Genomic DNA, 14,931 nt, shown 5'->3' with positions numbered 1-14,931 from the left:
TACTCCATCTGGTGAAGTCCACATGTGTACCCACCATTTGTGTTGTTGAAGAAAGGTATTTGCAGTGGTAAGTTGCTGGTCTTGAAAAATTCTATCATGAGATTTCCAGTGAAGGTGTTAAGCAGCGGGGCGCTCTCTGTTTCTGATGAGGATATAAAATGATGTCACCACTTTGGAGCAGTCTCACGTTTTCATATTAACTTAAACACACATCTGCCTTAGGGCCCAGCCATTCCACCCTTAGGTATTTATCTTAGGAAAATAAAAACATATGTTTACCGAAGACTTGTGCAGAAAGCTTCATTTTTTTCACTTTATTTTGTGATTTGGGTGGGCGTTTACTGGGCAAACTCATTTTCCATTCAACAGTTCATACACGTTTTCTTTCATGACACTGATTACAGTCCCCACAGTGTAACAGTGCTCTTCCCACTGCCTCCGTCTGGTTGCCTTCCCTCTGTCCTTCTTTCCTGTCCACTCGTGCCTCCTGAGCTTTATCCCTGGGGCAGTGCTGCACGTCTGATCTCTTGGGGCTGAGTGTTCTAAGCAGTATGAACCTCCTGGTGTTACTGTTCACCTCCTGTGCCTGACTGTTGTCTGGCTGAAAGGTGACCCACAGAGGTTAGCTCAGTTCCAGGCTTTTGAAGGGTGGCTGGGGGCCACCAGTCTCTATCAGATCAGTAAATTTGGTCTTTTGTATGATTTTGAGTTTCTTCCTGCATTTTTCTCCCACTCTACCCAGGCCCTCCTACTGTCATCCCTTTCAGAGTGGATGGCAGGGGTAGCTGGGTATTGCTGAGCTCAGGGTCGTGTAGGCTGAGTTCACACGGTCCACTAGTCCCTGGGACTAATTGTTTCCATATGTCTTTGATTTTCTTCACTCCTCATTGCTCCAGATGGAGAAAGACCAGTGGTTGTACCTTAGATGGCCACTTACAAGCTTTTAAGACCCCCCGTTGCTACTCACCTACTCACCAAAGTTGCATGCATAGCAGTGTCTTTGTGGGCGATGATCCAGTTGACCTAGATGTCCCCTGCGAACGTGGTCCTGAGCCTGCAGGCCCAGCAGCTCACTCCCTCAGGCTATTTGGTATGACTAAGACGTTATCATCACTTTGCTCCTGTCAGCTCTACTGTATATGCGGACATTTTTATAGCACATACAAATACATATATAGAACGGTCATCTGTCCTTAAAAAGTTAGAATTAGAAATACCATTCGACCCAGCCATTCCATTACTAGATATATATCCTGAAGAAGTGAGAGCCATGACAGGAACAGACATATGCACACCCATGTTCATTGCAGCACTATTTACAATAGCCAAAAGATGGAAACAGCCTAGGTGTCCATCAACTGAGGAATGGATAACAAACCATGGTACATACATACAATGGAATACTGTGTAACCCTAAAGAATAACATACAATCTGCAAAACACCGCATAATGTGGATGAACTTGGAGGACATTGTGCTGAGTGAAATAAGTCAGTCACAGAAGGACAAATACTATATTAGTCTGTTATTGTAAAAGTCAAGGAGAGGTTTATCTATGGAAGGAAATTTTCATTGTTGGTTACCAGTGGTGGGAGGGTAGGGTAAGGAACACTGTTAGAAATAAGTGTTGATTTGGGTGAAGAAAATAAGTGTTGATTTGGGTGAAGAGAAGGACAGTGTACCAAATGTGAGTGATCAACATGGTAGCATTGAGGAAGAGGAAGGTATAGAAAGGTAAGGTACATGGGAGGTATGGAAAACAAAAATGAACTTTTGCACATACAGTACTGCGTTGTCAGTGAAGGCAAACATGGGCATACGGGTGGACAGGCTGAACTATTAGGTATGTCTGTAGTGGGGAGTGTACCCAAGACCATGTATAGGGTTGGCAGACAGTGGTCCAATAAGTGTATTTGTATGATCTGTAAGAATTCCCAGGTGTATAGTAGAGTTGACAAGGGACAAGGTTGTAGTCACTTCTTGGTCACAGCCAGCTACCCAGAGGCACCGAGTAGTTGAACCTGTGGGCTCGGGACCATCGTCACAGGGGACATCAAGCTCAATTGGCATAACATACTACACAAAACGTTCTATCTCCTACTTTGGCGAGTAGCGACTGGGATCTTAAAAGCTTGCAATCAACTATCTAGATGCAATGATGGGTCTCTATGCATCCAGAGCAAAGAAGAGTGAAGAAAACCAAAGATTCATGGAAACAATTAGTCCTAGCATCTGGTACACCATGCAACCTGGAGCCTATATGACTATAAGACCAGAAGATCTAGATGGTGCTGGCTACCACTGTCAACCACTCGGAGGGGGATCTGTGTAGCAGATCCTGGATAGAGTGGGAGAACAATGTGGATGAAAACTCAGAATCATTTGGGGAGAAAAAATAGGGGGCGGAGGACCAGGTTTGCTGGTCTGATAGAACTTGGTGGAACCACTGAGACTGTGGCCCCTAGCTGCCCTTCAGGTTTGGAATTGAACCCACACCTGTTGCTTCCAGCCAAACAAAAGACAGGCATATGAGTTGAACATGTACCAGAGGTAGATACACTCCTTGGAAAAAACAATCATGGGAGAAAGAAGGGCTGTGTATGCACAGGGAGACAGCTCAAGAGGCAGGAGTGCATGGAGGGATGGACACAGGGAAGAGGTAACTATCGGGAGGAAGTGGGAGGGGAGCTGTTGCATTGGGATAAATTGTATTCAATGTCATGAGACAGTGTATGTGAACTGTTGTATGGAAAGTGAGTTTATGCTATTAATTTTCACCCAAATCACAATATAAATGAATGAATGAATTAATAAAAAATAAGAACTGTCGTCTGCCACACCTGTATGTGGTCATGTGTGTAGCCCTGTTCACCTACCTGTACCTGATCATCTGGTCTGTCTACCTTTGTAGCTCCCCTTGGATGAATGTGTTTTCGCTGATAGTGCGGGAGTGGGTCTATAGTACGTTGTCTTGGTCTGTAACTCCTGTGCGCCCATCCTGCGCCTGCCTTTTCCTTAGTGATGGTGTGCTGCCACTTGCTTTCTGTGTATTGCCTTTCCCTTCACCCAAATCAACACGTGTCTTTTACCTAGTTGGTGATTTTCCCGCCTCTCTTCCCACCTCATCCCTGATAACCATCAAAGAATTTTGCTTTCGGTATGTACGTTTCCTTCACTTTTTATAACAGTGGATTCGTGTAGTATTTGTCCTTCAGCGATTGCCTTATTTCACTCAGCATAATGTCCTCCACGTTCATCGATATTATGAGCTGTTTGGTGGACTCTTCCTTATTCTTTAATGTTGCATAGTATTCTGTCGTGTGTATGTACTATAGTTTAGTTGCCCCCTCGTCCTTTGACAAGCACTTAGTTTGTTTTCTTCTTTTTGGTATTGTGAACAGCACCGTGGTGACTGAGGAGGTCAGTGTCCAGGGACAAGACTTGGAGGGCCGGGACAGGAATCGGAGGGAGGTCTCAGGGTATCCACCTGCTTTATATGGTTTGGATATTGACCATGTGGGTATTGACTGTGCTGTTTGTTCAGAAACAGTACGTGCACACAGTGACAATGTGGAAATGACTGACTACGCTGACAGAAGCCTGCCTCCTCCCCCAGCATACCCTGTGGCTGTGGGGTGCCAGTCGCAGATACGTGCCTTCCTGCTGAACAAACCTGCCACTGCTTCCTCCTGGGTCCTTCCAGAGGCCCCTTGCCTCCCTTACCTGTCCAGTCCAGTCCGTCTCATCTGCACCCACAGCCCTGGGATTCCTCGGTGTCTGCCTGCATGCATGTCTCCCTGTCTGACTTGTGAAATCGTAGACTAGGACCCACCCACTCATCAGTGGGCTGTTAAGGGCTTGGTATTTGGTGGCGGGACCCCGAAATCTGCAGCCTGCTTTCAGAATTCACCTTCAGACACAGGTGAGATCACACCATTCCTTCCTTCCCACCTTCAGTGGCTCCCCTTCAGGAGTCGCTGTACTTGCCAGCGTCCTGTGTGAGTCGACTTTGCATGTACACAGATGAGCATTTTGGATTGGTTCTGTTAACCGTTAGATTGTCTGTTGAATGAAACCAAACCAAACCCAGTGCCATCAAGTTGATTCCAACTCATAGTGACCTCCACTGGGTTTCCAAGGCTGTAAATTGTATTGAAGTAGATTGCCTCATCTTCCTCCCATGGAACTGTTGGTGGATTTGAACCATAGGCTTTCGGATTAGCAGCCATTTGCCTTAGCCACTACACCACCAGAGCTGCTTTTATGTAGAAAACTGAAACTTATCCATGAAGCCTGTGGGTTTTTAATTTTCTCAATATTACTACTTAGATAAAGCTAAGTTTAAAAAAAAAAAAAAATTAAAAAATATTAAGTTAGTTAATACTATGGGACACAAGATATCGCAGGCAGCAACAATGGAGCACTGGCTTTGGGGACACGCTGACATTCAGGATGTGGGCTTCACACAAAGCAGACTCTCCTGAAGCCCCTAGCCAGCTGTCCCTGCCTCCATATCACACCCACCCAACCCTCCAGGACGACCGGGACCCCTCTTGCATTTCACAGTCCTGTGCTGCCGCTTTATGGAAAAGGACCTGTTGGCAGAGTCCTGTACGTCTGGGTGCAGTCCAAACATCACCTCTCCTCAGAAGTCTTTCCTGATGTCTTAGTTTCCTGTTGCTGCTATAACAAATCACCACAAACTTCGTGGCTTAAAACAGCACAAATGTATTATTTTAAATATCTTAAAATAATGTATTTAAATAATGTTTTTCTTATTTATGATGGGGCAGTCTTTTGGGCACTCTTCTAGTTTAAGTGGATATTGATTTCCTAGAAGGAAGTGCTACGTGTAAGAAATGAGTCAACCCTGAGATGTCATCAGCCTGAGAAATAGTGGTACAGTTTAAGAGAAGGTTAAAAACATGCGTGACTTCAGAGCCTTATCACATAAGTAACTGGATCAGTGGGTTCTCACAGGTGTCCGCTAACCTCTTGGAGCCACTCTAACAGGAGACAGACAGGCCCTGTCTTCAGCTGACCATCTCTGAACACCTGTCAAGTCCCTTGTACGATTCTCGACTCTCCTGAGCTTCGAATCCATTAGCAGAACTCCTAGCTTTCATGTGCCTTTGATCTTTTTAGGTCTATCTTATTGGACTCAGTGGTATTTTCATTGCTGTCTGCAATGTCGAGGTTCAGGTGTCACTTGCCTGGTGTTTAGAAATTATAGAAGCCCTGGTGGCGCAGTGGGTAAGAGGTCAGCTGCTGACCACAAAGTTAGCAGTCAGACCCACCAGCCGCTCCAGACGAGAAAGATGTGGCAGTCTGCTTCTGAAAAGATTCTAGCCTCGGAAGCCCTATGGGGCAGTTCTACTCTCTAGGGTCTCTATGAGTAGAAACGGACTCCTTGAAAGCAGATGGGTTTGGGGTTTTGTTTTGCCATCTCGGTGTCTAGAGCTCGTAGGGCGGGCCTCATCTTGCGCACTGTGCTGGCACCCAGAGGCACTCAGGGAGTGTTTGCTAAATAAACAAAGACCTTCTTGGATAATAATAACAATAATGACAATGAAAGGAGCCCTGGTGGCACACAGGTCAAGCACTCGGCTGCTAACCGAAAGCTTGGCAGTTCCAACCTTCCCAGCAGCTCCACAGGAAAAAGACTTGGGAGTTGCTCCCATAAAGATTAACACTGACACCACACCCAGTGCCACTGAGTCAATTCCAACTCATAGCGATCTGTTAGGACCGAGTAGGACTGCCCCATAGGGGTTTTTAAGATTGTAAATCTTTTCGGAAGCAGTTGCCTCATTTTTCTCCCATGGAACAGCTCCTGGGTTTGTTAGCATCCCAGTGCTTTAACCACTGTACCACCAAAGTTCCTTCCCATAAAGATTACAGTTCTCCCCTGTCCTGCAGGGTTGCTAAGAGTCAAAATCAACTTGATGACACTGAGTTCTTCAAGAGGTCTACTCCTTTGCTAATTTTAAAATGCACCAAGTTGTTCGGGCCCTCGTAGGGCCCGCCCTACGAGCTCTAGACACGTGGCATGATGCCATTATGAGAATAACAGCATCACATGTGCCCTCCAAAGACACAGATTACAGTCAAGGGAGGCACTGGGACGAGCTGTCAGGGCGCACCTATACTCCAGCAGAACCAGCAAGTGCAGTTAAAGCGAAGACAGAGCCTTAACAACGCCTTGCGTTGACACCCTCTGCCCAAAGAGCACGTCTGTTTGGGGTGCATGGAAGGTACTGTCTTGCAAATGGCGTGAAGAGTGGTGAAGTATGTGAACACTTTGCGGCTTCAGGAACTAATGCCTGATGTCACATTAAAGAGGTAATGAGATCTGCCTCGGCAGAGTGAAGAGAGATGGTTCGCTGGTGAAAAAGAAGGTTGTCAGACAAGTAAACGGCAGGCTGGGAAATAAAAATGCATCATTTGGATGGCAGGAAGCCACTGCCTGTTTTTCAGAAAGCAAGATACTGAAGTTATCAGACCCCCCACCTCATTTAACTTGAACATTAAAGGAGTGATCCCAGAGTCCAGCTGACAGTGGAAGGGGAAAATTGTGGTAGTCCTGCTCAAAGAATAGGGTCCAATTTATGAATTGATTTTAGGGGTGAGGTTCAAGCATAGATTAAATACAACATGAAGAACCAGACAGCTCGGCTGCAGAATAGAGTGTAAGCCACGAAGGCCAGCGCGTAATGACAGGTCGGTCTCCGTTGTGTGGGGGGAGGACGGCGCGCGATGACGGGTCAGTCTCCGTTGTGTGGGAGGCAGACATAATGTCCTGTGATTGAGGACTTAGAATGAGGGACAGGGGAAGGTAGGTGATGAAAATGAGTCCTATCTTCACCAAGTGAAGTTTGAAATGGATGAGTGTCTGGCTTGTTAAGTGAAACTGAAGTCAGTCTGATGTGGAAATGTGCTGTCCCCAGTGGATTAGACCCTGAAGCTGTGGGTCGTGAGGGAGGCCTTCTGCAGTGGGACTAGCCAGATCTCAGTCGGGGCCAGTTGTCATCAGGGAACAATGATGGGCAACACCCCTGCCCAGTCAGCCCCCAAGGCCAGCTATTTTCTGCATAGAAGAACCAGAACTCAAAGGCTGAGAAAAGAATGGGGTTCTAACAGGTGTCACGGGCCAAGATTTCAAAGTCTCTCAGAAATCACCAGAGAAGCCTTCTCCTAGAAAGAGACATCACAAGGCCCCGGGGGAAGAGGGAAGGGCGGAGCTGTGATCTTCTCACCACAGCCCGTGAGACGGGGCCAGAGTCAACGTGTCAGTGAGCAGCAAACAGAGACCTACACGGAGGACAGTGCCACACACGCCTTTCTTAGCAGAATTCGGAGTGACGGATGTTCACAGTGACTCTTCAGTGTAACGTCTGGAATTTTCCTGGGGCTTGCTCACGAGCGTGGTGCTTGTAACTGGTAGCTGAGAAGGATAGGCAGGAAGAACATTTCCTGGACTGGTTGCAGAGCCCACGCACCTGTCTACAGGTCAGGAGGCAGGGTCTCCTCTCACCTGCACTCCCGACCTGCACTTCCATAGTTGTTCTCTCTTCAGGAAGTGCTTATCCAAGACACCTGAGAACAGTGGGAATAATAGTGAAGTAGCTTGGGCTCAATATGGTGGATGTTTCTAAGAGTTACAGGATAGCAAGGAAGTGGGAGATGAGGAAGTCATCACATTTCAGAGAAGGGGTACTTCAAGGTCCCTGCCCTCATGGAAGCTCACACGTCTCATGGTTGAGTTAGACATTCAACCAGGAGCCATAAATCAGCTGGTCAGGAACTGTGGGGAGAGTTCTGACAACAAAGCAGGGTCATGTGTTGGAGTGACGTTGGCTGCCTGGCTTGGGTAGATAGCACGGCTTCTGTGATCTAGACGTCGGAGCTGAGACCTGGAGGAGGAGCAGCAGCAGACCAGGGAGAACCGGCACTCAGGAAGACAGGAAGACAGGAAGCCCTCCGTGTGGGTGGAGAGGAGGGATGGTGAGAGTGACGAGGTGCGGGAGTGGAGGGACCATGCAGGATCAGAGATGGGGTGCTGCGGGCAGTCCTTGCAGCAACGTCCATCCCATTGCGGCAGCTGGTTTTTGTTCCTCCTGTCGGAGTAATGAGTTGTGCTTTCATTAGAGGGGTCTGGTTGGCAGGTCACTTCAGCTGGAGTAAGTTCTGATCCTCTAACAAAACATTTCCTTGGGTTACTGCATAGACCATCCTCCTCTTTTTTCTTTTCTTTTTTTGTCTACTTGAAGCAGATTCCCACTCTTGTCCTATGACCAGCCAGAGTGGATGTGTTGGATGTACTGGCCAGGTTACTACGATTCTGTCAAATACTCGTCGTCACTCTTCATTGTAACCCCACAGCCATAATTGACAGAGAGTCAAGTTGCAAGCTTTGAGGACTAATTACAAAGTCAAAACTGAAACATTACCTGCAGCTGCCTTTAAACAATAATAATACCTTATATAGATGTAGTGCTTTACAGTTGACAGAGTCCTTTCACATACATCTTGCCATTTAATCCTCACAATAAACAATGGTTTTTGAAAGCTTAGGTCTTTCCTAAGTGAGAATCCACATTGCCCACCCTGGTCTCCTCATCATGGGGAGTTCTTGACGCGGTAACCGTTTACAGAGTGCCTTCTGTGCACACAGCACTCTTTGGAGGGCACCAAGGGTTCCAGTAAACCAATACCCAGTAGGTATGCCCTATCCAGTCCACATCATCCTGCCTGCACATGCCCCCTCCCACCCTCATCACAGTCACCATCTCAGAGCACCTGCTAAGGCGTCAGTTTCTCTAAGTCCTGCCACGAGTTCACTGTCTCAGAGTTTTAAGTTTTCAAAACTTGAGAGTCTGGTACTGATCCTTCAGAGTCATTCTGTCAGTGGTCGCGTGCACTTGCTTGAAGCTTAGGTGCCTCTTACTTGGATTTCAGCAAAAATATTTCAGGTGCTCAGCATGTCTGAAAATAGCCAGCCATTGAGTCCCGTGTCCTGCTGAGGGTGATGGGGCCACGATTCCGAGAGTCCAGCTTGGCACTGGCCCCAGAAGGCTCATTGTGCAGTAGAAGGGGGTGTGCTTACCTCAGGGTTCAGCGAGCCAGACCTGGAATGCATTGAGGGGACTGTGAGGTAAGGAGTAGAAGGTACTACTATGGCAGGGCCAGCCCCTAGGCAGGACATGGATACCTGCCTCAGGAACTTGGGGTGCCCAGGCATGCACTCTGGGCCACCATAACTCCTCAGAGGACATGTGGGATTCAGGGTCTTGCTGGAGCATCTCCAAAAAGCAGGGGACCCCTAAAATCATAGGTACCCTGCTTTCCAAGCACTCAGGGCCGAGCACTTCTGTCCATGTGAACGGTGTGGCCTGTCCACCATCATTCCTTCCCCCCTGGGGCTTGGGCTCTGCTGTGGGGTTCCCACTGAGAGGCCTTCTGTTCGTGAAGACCAGAGGTGGGCGCCACAGTGAACCAGCTGCTTCTCCACCATCTCCCACCTCCTTGTTTAATGTCTTCATCTTCGGGACTGCAATCAGACATGAGCCCAACTGAGCTGTTTATGTGGCCATGTGGTTGGGGAGCTGGGAAGAGGACAAGCCCGGACAGCCAGCTAAGTCTCACCACTGTACACACTTCCTGGACACACAGCTCGTTTAGAAACGTTCCCTACAATACCAGCCATTGAAATAACAGTGTCTGTATTTTACAGAACAGGAGCCCTGGTGGCACAGTGCTTAAGTGCTGAACTGCTTACTAAAAAGTCAGTGGTTCAAACCCACCAGCCACTCTGCAGTGGGAAGATGTGGCAGTCTGTTTCTGTAAAGACTGACAGCTTGGAAACCCTTTGGGGCAGTTCTCTGTCCTGTAGGGTCTCTGTGAGTTGGAATTGACTCGACAGCAGTGGGGTTCTTGTTGTTTTTGTAAGGGAGGGAGGCTCATGCCTGGATTACCGAAATGCCTCTTGGTCTTTTGGGTACAGAGCATAGACAGTTGGAAGCCAAAGGATTCTCCCTCCTTTGTGTTGAGCACTTGTGCCTGCCGCTTCATTGACCTGGCCTGTGCAGCCGGCATGTGAGCCTGCCACCGCCACTTCAGAGGGGGTGCGGTTAGGCTGTGCTGCGGGGCTCACATCTGAGGGATGTTTCCAGCCAGGGCTGGCCGTGCGCTTGAAATACTTGTGTTCTGACCATTTAGGTCTCTCTTTATAGGGCATCTTTTATGACCAAGACTGTCCAGTACCAAAATGAGCTACATAAATTCCTAATCTGGGATACAGCTGGACAAGAACGAGTAAGTCTCTCTCATTTACTATGTCTTTTTCTGAGGACCCAATTGAAGCTCCAGCTGAACTGGCAGCATCCCTGGCATCCTCCCGTTACTCACTCCCGTCGTCCACTCCAGAGATGCGCTTGTTCCCACTCACGTGGGCCAGCTGCTTTCCTTTCTCTTAGAGCCACCAAGTCCACTGAGGGAGAAGGTGACCGAGCACATCTGTATACGGTTCAGCATCTTAAAGTAAACGCTGGCAGACAGGCCTGGTCCAGCCCTGCTCAGAGCTGTGTGATGCGGGCCTCCATCCCCCAGCCAAGGAGTTAGTGGTAGACGGGGAGAGCAGAGTACAGCCCGTGTCTAGCCTCCTTTTAAAGCTCAAGAAGGAAGTCTCTAGTGTATAGTGAGAGATTTAAGTGAAAAGGCGTGCTAACACGGTGCCTTACAACAGCTGCTCAGTAAATGCCTGCTGATGAAGTCGCCCCAGGTGGTCATCTGCCTGAGGACCGAGTGGAACCGGAAGTGAGGCTCAGGCCACAGCAGCACAGTGCAGAATGGCATTCAGGGAAGCCCCAGACAGGAAGTGTGCCAGGGACAGGCATGTGTCTACTGCCTCCCTTCCCTCTGGGCACCAGGTCTGAGCCCCCAGCCCACAGGCGCCTGGCAGCCACCCCATTACTCAGCTGCTGTTTAATTCTGGTCTCGCTCAGTTCTGTCACAACACAGTATCTGATGGATACCCAGGCTTAGCTTCCACTCATAGAAGTAGACTAGAAGTCATCAGGGAGATGGTCATCACAGCCTTGTCTCAGACAACCTAGATGCTAGCGTGGTGTCAGACCCAATGAGCAGCCTCACAGATGAATGAAGGGAACCACAGGCAGCCATTACTGCCATCCCAGCCATGGACACCCTGCATTTGTACAGTGCCATTTCTCCAGCATGCTCGGTCCGGTATCCCCGTTTTGTGAAGGGTGGATGTCATGCCCTAGATCCCATTGCTCATCTGTGAAGCAGCTGCTTGCCTTTACCCCCTGTCCCACTCCCTCTCCGCAGATTAGGCTGGGCATCTGGAATGGATGCTAGACCTTGATGGCTGCCACTCTCTGTCCCCAAAGAGTCAGCCTGAATGTCTGTACATGCGACCCTGGGCTCTACCCTGTTAGCCAGCAACTCGGGTGGCTCTTCATATCAGTACTATGTGTACCCTGCCGCTCCATCACATGGTTCCATCACCCCTCACACATAGTGGATGATACGGCAAGGCTGGCATCGTGAAGAATCAGACTGTAGGCAGATTCCATCACACTGAAGCAGAGCTGCTCACTGGCATACACAGTGATATATAACATCTTTTTTCTGGGACATGAAGAAAGATTAATAACACCAGGGCTTATGCCTCTCCCCCATAGCCAGCATCATAGCAGGAGCTGTTAAGTTTCTAGTTAACTGCTTGGCTCAGATCGATTCTGCAACATGCAAATCTGCCTACCCCTTCCCCAAGCACTGGCACTTTAGTGCCAGGCTTGCAGGGGAGATGCTAACCCGCCAACAGGAAGTGGAGACAGGGCTGGCAGGCTACACCAAAGGAGAGCTGTCCAGCGGCCTGGTGGGGTGGAAGCGGCCAGGACAGGAGCACCAGCTTGGGAGCACTCACTGAAGCCTCTTGTTATCAGACGAGAGCACACACCCCCGGCTGCTGGACTGCTGGGTTTAAGAAAAGTTCAAAGCCTGGACCACGGTGAACACACCTCCGTTTAAATCTGACGCTAATCACAAAGTGTTTGAAATGCCATGAGGCCCACACAAGATGCAGCCTTGAGCCAGCCCTGGTTCGAGGACTGGCAGTGTGTCCCTGAGTGCCTTGAATAGGCCTGGAGTCTGCCAGCCTCAGCCCCCTCTTCATCTGTGCCTCCTCACCCCAGCTGTCCTCTCGTGCTAACCTGCCCACCCTTGCCCGAGCAGGTCCCCCGTTTCCTCACCCTCATACTCTTGTATTCATTGTCCCCTTGACCTAGAATGCTCCCCCTCCTTCCTTTGACCTTCAGAGCCCGCCTCTGATTCACACTAACGATTCCCCAACCACCCTGCTGTTCTCAGATAGGGCCCACTCTGCCACCCTGGATCTGGGAGTTGGCCTTGATAGCCCCTAATCTCAAAGCTTCCCCAACCACCCCACCGTTCTCATACAGGGCCCACTGTGCTTCCCTTGCATCTGGGGGGTACCCTGGGTCTGGGGGTCAGCCTTGATAGCCGCCTCACCTCAGGGCTTCCCTGATCATCCTGCTGTTCCCACATAGGGCCCACATGACCACCTGGATCTAGAGGTGGGCCTCGACAGCCCCCTCACCTCAGCCCTCTCTCTGTTTCCTGAATCTCTCTCAAATGTATTCCCTTCTGTCTGTCTGCCTGTCTGCACTGCCCTTCACTTGAATTCCAGTAGCCATCTAGCTGTTCTCCTGCCCTCCCGCCCCCCGAGCCCCAGCGTGTCACCCCTCCTCACAGGGAGACATAAACTAGACTGTTGCTTTCCTTCCACGGCTTCCCCCACTCTTCATCTTAGCCCAACTCTGAGCAGAGGCCTTGGAAGCCTCAGTGTCCTGCTGTGCCATCCACCATCTGACCCACAGGCTCCAGCCCCTGGCCTCCGCCAGCTGGTCCGATACCAGGTCCTCTCCCGTGGACTCTGCACGCGCAGTGTTTCCTCTCGCTAGAACACTCTCTTCCCTCTACTTGCAGCCGGACCAGCTGACTCCCTAACGGCGCTAACCCACAGTGTCTGAGTAGGCCCCCAGTGCCTTCCCCATCACTACCCCATGTTCGTTTCTCTCTGGACACTCACTGCCAGTTGCATTAGGTATCTGTCTATCTCCTTGTCTGTCAGTACTCTGTCCCACCAGGTGGTAAACTTGGAGAGTAGTGACCACATCTGTATTGATCACAGCTGTATTTCCAGAGCCTACCACAGTGCCAGATGTGGAATTGATGTTCAGATCTGATGGACAGATCAATGAGTAAGATGCTCCTCTGTGCCCTGGACAGACTGATTGTCATCATCCACGGCACTGTCACCTCTTTGCTTATTTGTCTGTCTTCCATTAGACGGGGAGCTCCTTGGAGACAGGGACTGGCTCCTTCATTCTGTGCTTTCACAGTTTCGATGTCAGTGGATTTATGTCACCTTCTTTGGTGACGATAAAGACAGGGCCTCCACCCACTCACACCATGTGATTATCATGTGCCTCAAATGATACATTTCTGGGTTTTGCATATTTATTATTCATTTCTCTGTAGTCGGGAGATTTATTATGGAACCGAAAGTCATTGTAAAATGAAAATCTTCTTGGATGAACTGATCATTCAGCATCCTCCCTGTTTGACCCTAGCATCTGTTGCTGCATAAAGTTTCAACAGGTGGGTCATCTTTCTGATGATCTAGTTACACTTGATTGCAAAGTGAAGTCATTAAGGTGATGAGAGTGATTTTGGAGAGCTCAAGTACCATGCAGAGCCTTTGACTGTGGGGACCTTACCGTCATCAGCATGATGGCAGAAGTGCCTCAGAACAGGACACTGTACATCTCAAAGGTGAAGAGAGACCTGAGGAAAATTGACAGCATCCTCAAATGTTTTGTAAAAATCACCATTTTTGTAATAGAACTGTGCGAGTCACACAAGAGGTGGAGGATATTGCATTGTGCTGGCCTGTCGCTTCATCAAAAGGACCAGAGGCCCAGACAGCTTTGATTGAATGTTCATTCCAAGAATGAACTGGTTGCAATTATAGACCTACATGAAATGGAACTTGTTTCTGTGATTTTACATTTATTTTCTCAAGACAAACCTTTTAGTCCCTATTATTTGCTATCCTAAACGAAGTCAGTCTAAGTGACCTTCTGCCACCACCAATCAGCCATTCCTACTAAGGACCTCTTGCAGTAGTATTGAGCCAGATACAGCACTGGGCATATGTGAGCAGTACAACCACACCATAAATGGAGCAAAAGGCGTTTCAGGCTCTTGCCTTTTGCACATAGTGGCCTAAAAGAAGCCTTTGTAAGCGCAGCCTATAGACATCACATCTGGTTCATAAAGATGCCTGTTCCTGAGCCTTCATGTGGTTTCTTCTCATGACTCTCCACAGAAGTTGGAGCACCAGGACAGCGCTGATGAGTTTACTGTCACCGTAGCCATGTAAGGAATTCTTCTCATTTTTTAATTGGAAACAAATGTGGTAGTCTATAAGCCTATAAGGAGAGACAACGCAGGGACGCCAGAGTAGCAGGCCGGAAGAGCAGGGAAGGGGATAAAAGCCTTGAGCCCCAGGCGTACAGGTGAGGAGAGACAACGCAGGGATGCCAGAGTAGCAGGCCGGAAGAGCAGGAGAAAGGGGATTAAAAGCCAAGAAGCCAGACAGAGGAACAGTCAGCCAGGTGGGGATGACACGAGAGGTCTCCAGCAGCAGGACAAACTTGTCTGTCAGTTTGTCCTACTGTGGTGACATACAGACATGAGTTTTGGAGGCTGAGCCTCTGGTGTTTAAAACCCAGAGAGATGCACCTGGTGCACAGGTAACAGCCTAGCTTATAGACTGAGACAGACTAGGAAGAAGGAAGAGGCCGTCCACTTCTGAAAGAAT

The 14,931-nt window shown here is 49.0% G+C and overlaps 1 protein-coding gene across 1 annotated transcript in view; it reads left to right on the top strand.

Annotated features, from left to right (window-relative positions):
• The window catches only part of RAB22A (RAB22A, member RAS oncogene family), an 83,222-nt gene that overhangs the window by 44,012 nt on the left and 24,279 nt on the right, over nucleotides 1-14,931 (top strand). Inside the window, exon 3 of the mRNA XM_007951523.1 lies at nucleotides 10,232-10,313. Within this exon, the coding sequence (XP_007949714.1) occupies nucleotides 10,232-10,313 (82 nt within the window). The remainder of the gene's footprint in view (nucleotides 1-10,231; nucleotides 10,314-14,931) is intronic.

The sequence above is a fragment of the Orycteropus afer genome, unplaced genomic scaffold (assembly GCF_000298275.1).
Source record: "Orycteropus afer afer isolate SDZICR_OR568_19922 unplaced genomic scaffold, OryAfe1.0 scaffold00295, whole genome shotgun sequence".
In the NCBI taxonomy this organism is placed as follows: domain Eukaryota; kingdom Metazoa; phylum Chordata; class Mammalia; order Tubulidentata; family Orycteropodidae; genus Orycteropus; species Orycteropus afer.
The sequence above is the reverse complement of the archived record's forward strand: the minus strand, read 5'-3'. Positions and strand labels throughout refer to the sequence as shown.